The sequence below is a fragment of the Prunus persica genome, chromosome G1 (assembly GCF_000346465.2).
Source record: "Prunus persica cultivar Lovell chromosome G1, Prunus_persica_NCBIv2, whole genome shotgun sequence".
Taxonomy (NCBI): Eukaryota; Viridiplantae; Streptophyta; class Magnoliopsida; order Rosales; family Rosaceae; genus Prunus; species Prunus persica.
Genome location: NC_034009.1, coordinates 20,754,114 through 20,761,355, shown reverse-complemented (window position 1 = coordinate 20,761,355; position 7,242 = coordinate 20,754,114). Strand labels below are relative to the sequence as shown.

Here is a 7,242-nt window from a genome sequence, read left to right as displayed (position 1 = left end):
CAAAACGCGCTCTACGGTGAGTGAGCCTAAAATATTTTTAGTTGTACTCTTTAGTAAACTAATGACATGCATACCAAAGTTGCTTCGCAAAGTATGACTGATCTGATTATTTCCAAAGTAATTTTTGCTCACAGAAACAGAACGGTCCTGATGGATTTATGAATCCAGTACATAGTCTTGACCGGCATTATTTGCTATATTTCCAAAGTCGAATTATTTGCTATATTTATAAGCAACCCATCTTGACCGGCATTGGTTTCAGAACTAACAAAATTTGGCATTGCCTTGATGACGATTGTTCATGTCTGGCAACGATATTTTCAAGACACCATGACTCGAAGAAAATTGGAATGTTTTAATGTCCTCAATGGACTGATTCCACAAAAAAAAAAAATATAAATAAATAAAAAGAAAGGTTAATATTTAGCCTTACCCTAAGAAATTAATAAAGTAAATCACAGTCGTGCTACAAATAGATGGAAACGTATGAAATGTCAACGGACTGCTTATTGATTCACCACTGAAACTAGTTGGCTCCGCAATTGATGGGGCCGCCTGTTCGACATAATAGTACCATGCCAGCAAGCAAGCATCTAGAATTTATTTTTTTGGCCGGAGCAATATATAGTTAAATATTACTCCCCTTTAATTTGAGCTTAATCCAGTCGTTACCGTGTTAAAATATCTCAAATTATTATTATTATTATTATTATTTTATATAATAGAAACTGATACAGAAGAAAATTAAATACGTAATGTTTTTAACCACTTGAATTACATATAAGTTCGTTAAAAAGTGTTTTATTACCCCTATAAAAAATATTGATCCTAAAAAAATTGGGTGCTTAGCTTTTGGTGCAATAGCAGTTGGGGTGGGGGTTGTGATGGATCACTATTATTATAAGACTATGAGTCTTTATGAACTTTTTTTTAATACAATTGATAGTCTAAATTATTAAAAATTAATTTAATTTATGAAAAAGGGAATTTGAGTGCAAAAGAACGGGCTCAATACCATTGCCAACTAGCTTAATCTACATATGCAAATCAACTCCTAAATTTCTATAATTCTAGGTGAACTTGAGTGATTAAATACCTAATTGAATAAATAGTGGTTTAAGGCGGAACAATGACCAACAAGATTATTGACAATTGACGAGGTAATTTGGAAATCAGAAAAACCAATTTTAAACCATACAAGATTTTTGTCTTACTTACAAGTCAAGGTCCATGATCCATTCAAAGCATACACATTCTCTAACAGGGCCGGAACCATGTTTTCAATATGAACTAGGTAGCCGGATAGGCTGAAGTTGAAAAGTTACACTAAATTCAATTGTCGATAATGTTAGTTAAGAAAATAATATAAACTAGCCTCTCTGCACGTGCTTCCGTGCTTGCGAGAGGTTTTTTAAAAAAAATAAGTAAATTTATTTTAGAATTAAAAAAGATAATGGGTAGTTGTGTTCCATAAAAGTAGGACCTATTATCTTATTTTGTTTTTAATTTTAATTTTTTTAATATTAAAAAATGTGAATTTACCATATTATCCTCATTTAATTAATAATTTCAATTCTTAATGTTTGAATTAACAAAGAGCATTTTCTGGTATTTTGAATGTTTCACCATTCTCTGCCTTTTGCTTTATATATATAGATAAATAAAATAAAATAGGGATGAGAAGGTCTTGGGTAATGGGCAACTGGATTCTTTTCTTTTATATATATTTTTAATTTATTTTCTTTGCTTTGTTACGCTGTGCATGTCAATCTGTACCAATTTCCCCAAGTTCATTTGGAGACACGAATATAGGTGATGTGGTTCTTTCTTCTAGATATACATTTTTATAGGTAAATGTTTAAATCTAACAAAGTCTACTCTCTCAAGTTAATTACAAAATTTAGAACATTCTGTGATGCCGTACTCGGCATGGTGCTTGACAACTTTACGAAATGGCATGACGTTTGAGATCTGCAACAACAGGATACTCAAATAAAGGCAGAGTTAGAATTATAAAGTTAGAAGGTTAAAGTAGAAAATACAAGTATATAAAATATTTAAGTATTTAATAATTACATATTTAGATATAAATATTTCTAATTTAGTTATGTCTAATTTTTTTAGAGGGAACTTTAACTTAAATTATAAGTGGTGTATTACAAATTCTATTTGTTATATCTATCTATATATATAAAGCAAAAGGCAGAGAATGGTAAAACATTCAAAATACCAGAAAATACCCTTGGTTAATGCAAACATTAAGAATTAAAATTATTAATTAAATGAGGATAATATGGTAAATTCATAATTTTTCATATTAAAAAAAATTAAAATTAAAAGAAAATTCAGATAATGGATCTTATTTTTATGGAACACAACTATCCATTATCTTTTTTAATTCTAAAATAAATTTAAATTTAAAAAAAAAAGCCTCTCGCAGGCGCAGAAGCACGTGTAAAGAGGCTAGTATAATATAATAGAAGAGAGATAAAAATTTTGGGGGGCTATGGCCACTCTAGGCCTAGGAGTGGCTCTGCCGCTGTACTCCAACTCAATACGCATTGCATTAACAAACCTTGACAAGTTGTTCCAAAAAAGAAAAGAAAATTAAATTTTGTTATTTTTTTTAATACAAGCGATGGTCTAAATTATAAAGGAGAAAAAGATTTCTCACACACGCTATGGTTTGCAAATTAATACAATTTTCTACTCGACTAGATCCTGTTATTATGTTAACTTGTAGAATTAGTAGTCTTTTTTTTAGATGCATGTATATTGAGATTTGGCATTGCAAATAGTTCATCGTTCATTTAATCTAACCACTAGTCTCTATTCTTTTTCAGAAACGAGATAAACGGATTTCTTTAATCTAAAGAAATGTTTTACTTCTCTCTCAAGTGACGGCAGCAGCCATAACAGAGCCAAGCGATCTCATTCACAAGCACCAGAAAATTTCGATGCAACAAAATTATTTTAGTTTTTTAAAAAAGAAACGTGTGTAGTTGAATCAACAACAAAAATTAACACGTAAACACAGGACAAAATAATAATAAAATCTATGTTGGCGCGTAATACTAGGAGTCAACCAGAATGGAGTTTTAACAATTGAAGTGAAAGTGATGGGCACCACGAGTCAACCCGATACTTACAGACTCAAAGAAACAGACATCCGCAATTAATGATCCCACCAGATCGTTTTCAAATTTGCTTTCGCAAAAGAGCTTGCCAAATCATCTATTATGATAAGTAGTTTGATTTTCTTTTATTTTCTCTTATTATAGCATTCATAATGAGCTTTTTAAATCATATATTTAGATAAATTTTAGAGAGAAATTAAAAAAATACAATTCCAACTATGCTTCTTATCCACCTCATAAAATAAAGAGACTTCTAGAAACTCCTAAATTTAAGGAGAGAGAAAAAACTCCTAATGACTACTTATAATTTAATGCTGCTTTATTTTATGAGCATTTTAAACATTTAATTAATATTAACTATTACATATATATATATATATTTTATAGAGATGGATCAATTAAAAAAGAGTTATAACATTTACGACTTTCTAAATTAGAGAGTACGATTAGAGTTAAAATTTTATAAAGGACTCATAAAATAATTTTTATATATTTTTAACTAAATTTTAACTAAAAAATCATATATGTATTATCCTCTTTATGCATTCCATCCCCACTGCTTTTAAACATGCGTGCTTGCGGTGACCCAGAAGATTTAAGGCCATGCATTCAACAAGCTGCGACTCTAGATTAGATCGCATGTACACCAAAGCATTGAAGTTAATATTATTTTAGAATATAAAAAATTGACGGGTTTAAAAAATGAAACCTAAAGAACGGCTAGCGTAATTTTTGACTTATATTTATTTATTATAAGAAATATCCATAAAAAAATTACATCACTTGATTAGCTTTTATAAAATATCAATTAATAAGTTAATTTTTTATATATTAAAATTAAGACAATTTTTACTAAATAATAAACTTACCTTTTGATTTAACATATAAAATATGCATAAAAGATTACAACACTAGAGTCGCTAGCGACGAGGGGATAGAAAGGCAGAAAACCCACGTGTGAAGATTTGTCATTGGCAGAGTTGGGGCAAGACGCATGTAGGTGTGTTTTATTTTTCGCTTTCCTTTATATATTTTTATACCTTTTTAACCATTAATGAATTTTATTGTTTATTTACACGCATGGCGCCAAAAAAAAAAGTCCAAATAATCAAATTCAAAATTTAAAAGCTTTTATGGAGTTTAAAAGTAGAAGTATCCAATTTAGATTTTTAAAGAATTTATAAAAGTTTAGTATTCAGTTGTAAATTTTTAAAATGTTTTAAAAAGTTTGGTATGGTATCCAAAAAGTTAATAATTTTAAAAAGCTTATTAAATGAATGACTTTCATATACTTTTAAGGCTAATTATTAATAACAAATTTTTTACCAATTTACTACTGACTTTTATATCAACTCTATGAAATTATTTAAGAATATGTCAATTCTATGAAAGTAACTCACTCAAGAAAGACTCCACTTATATTATCCTATTATGTTGTTACAAATTGTAAATATGGACGAAACAATTAAACACAACTTAATAAATTGATAGTTTAATAATATAATAAGATCTCGTGAACTTAGACAGTATAAGAAAATAAACTTTAGTAGTATTTATGACTTGGAGTATTCAGTATATAAAATTCCAAATTTAAAATACCTATTTAACTTTGTCGGCCAGAATTTGTCTAGTTCTAGAAGTAGACTAGATTGGCTAGCTAGGGTATAAAATATACCTAACTCGATAACAACGGTTTACTATTGGAAGAGATACACATCAACAGATCTACTCAGAATCAGAAAAGAAACCAATAATTTACGTCTTGCTGTGTACAAGTCAAGGTCCAAGAAAATTTCGAACCATACGTGTGTCCTCAAGAGATGTGCATAAATTTCTAGAAAAGCTAGAAATTTCACTATAAATACCCAACTCATCTGAACCTTCACTTCTCATCCTTTACCCATACATATCCCTACAGAAAAATGGCTAGCTATAGACTACTAAGCCTCATTGCCCTTGTATTTGTAGCCGGAGGAGCCCTGCCCAGAAATGTAAGAGCTCAAGCTCCAGTGGCTGATGTTGTGACCCAGGCATTCTTTGATGGGATCATTAACCACGCTGCTGCAGATTGTGCTGGGAAGAACTTCTACACACGACAAGCTTTTCTGGATGCTGTCAACTCATATTCTGATTTCGGTCGGTTCGGTACGGCTGACGACTCTAAACGCGAAATCGCAGCTTTCTTTGCTCATGTCACTCATGAGACTGGGCGTAAGTTCTCTATACACTAGCATATGATGCTTATCAATTTGGACAATTTATCAGCTTGATTTTTGTTCTTGTGAATATCACCATTACTCAGTAGATTTATATACATGTGTGTGCGAGGTAAGTTCTTGTGAATATCATCATTATTATACTTTAATTTGTATATAATGATAACCTACAAGTTATCATTGTCACCCTTTGTTTAGGATACAATCTTTAGTGATTAATTAGATCAGTAATTACCAAATAAATTTAATGATAAGCACAACATTATTGTTTTTTTTTTCATCTTTTGTAGCTTTGTAAATGAAGACACGTATCTTTTGACCTCTTTGGATTTCGCTTTATAATTTCTGTTTCCTTATTATAAAAAAAATATAAGAAGAAGAAGACAGTTAATTAATTAATACCCTAACAACTAAATTCTTTTTTGTCTTGTTTAAATCAGATTTCTGCTACATAGAAGAGATAAACAAAGATACCTACTGCGATCCAAGCTTTACAAACTATCCATGCAACCCCAACAAACAGTACTATGGTCGTGGACCGCTCCAGCTAACGTGGAACTACAACTATGGAGCTGCTGGAAACAGCATTGGATTCGACGGCTTAAACTCGCCAGAAAGCGTGGCCTCAGACCCCGTTCTTGCATTCAAGACTGCCCTGTGGTTTTGGATAAACAATGTTCGTCCGGTTATAAGTCAAGGATTTGGAGCCACAATTCGAGCCATTAATGGCGCTGTGGAATGTGATGGCAAACAGCCTGCCCTAGTTCAAGCCCGCATCAACTATTATACTGATTATTGCACCCAACTTAGCGTTGATCCTGGCACTAATCTCTCCTGCTAGCTCTCCAATTTTAATTAGGTTCATTAATTGCTCTTCTTAGTTTCCTTCTATCTATGCAACTAAAAGCATATTTAGAATGACTAAGCAGTGCAGCCTGAAAATAAAAAATAAAGGCCAATAGGACTACTTCCTGGGTTTGATTCCCCTCCCTTCAATATCGCTTGTATCGATAGAGGACTACCTCATGTTGTGTAGTCGATTGAATAAATAAAATAAAAAGCTAGCGCAATAAAAAGCACAGCGTGCTTAGAAGGTTACCAGGGTTGGTTCTATGATCAGATATGTATTGAAATTTAGTCATTTATTTAATTTCTCTTTTGCTATAGAATAATTTTCACATGTTATGTATCCATTTTAGAGCCTTATAAAATATACAACCAGTCAATCGCAGTTGATCATATTCAAGGGAAATCCGCAATAATTCACAAACATGGTTTTGTTTCGCATCACATGTCCAACGATGGACTTGTCCAATATGCTCTTGGCATATACCAATTTAAGGCTCATAGATGAAAGGGTTGACTATCCAATTGCCGTCGATTTGAGCTGCTCTTGGAATATCTAAGTGCATAGCTTGCCCACTTCTTTAATGAGATTGAAGACTTAAAAGGAAGCTAAGAAACGTCATATTTTATACATAGACAGTTTTTCTTCTCATGAGACTTTTATATAAGATAGCGTTATACTGCAAGGTACTTCAGAGTGCTGTTCTTCTCTTCTCAAGAGACTCTTTTGTATAAGATTAAAGTTATTGGGAGGCTACTTCTAAGTTTTCCTATTTTATATCATTAGGGAATTTAACTGATAAGATATTACATGTTGGCCCCAAATGAATGTTGAGTTGTGAAGATACAATTCAACTAGAAAAATGATTTGTTTTATGTTTAGTTTCCTTCTTGGTTTTAAATTCCTATTTTCAATTCCTAACATGGTTTAGGATTCCTGTTATAATCATATTTTCTACCAATGTTGAAGGGATTTTAAAATATTTCTTCCAAGTATCTTAAGTCATGAACATTGATATTATGTTTATAATAAATGAAAATTC

General features: G+C 31.2%; 1 protein-coding gene across 1 annotated transcript; it reads left to right on the top strand.

The window, feature by feature from the left end:
• On the top strand, positions 5,013-6,515 carry LOC18792824 (endochitinase EP3). The gene is made up of 2 exons (XM_007223849.2): positions 5,013-5,348; positions 5,794-6,515. The coding sequence occupies exons 1-2, from the start codon at positions 5,060-5,062 to the stop codon at positions 6,192-6,194; spliced, it is 690 nt and encodes a 229-aa protein (XP_007223911.1). The 5' UTR covers positions 5,013-5,059; the 3' UTR covers positions 6,195-6,515.

What these genes read in the sequence shown, in the direction of transcription:
- LOC18792824 (XM_007223849.2), top strand. Translation starts at nt 5,060, where the DNA reads ATGGCTAGCTATAGACTACTAAGCCTCATTGCCCTTGTATTTGTAGCC. An exon ending in TGTCACTCATGAGACTGGGC is followed by an intron (nt 5,349 to 5,793) that starts GTAAGTTCTCTA and finishes TGTTTAAATCAG; the next exon opens with ATTTCTGCTACATAGAAGAG.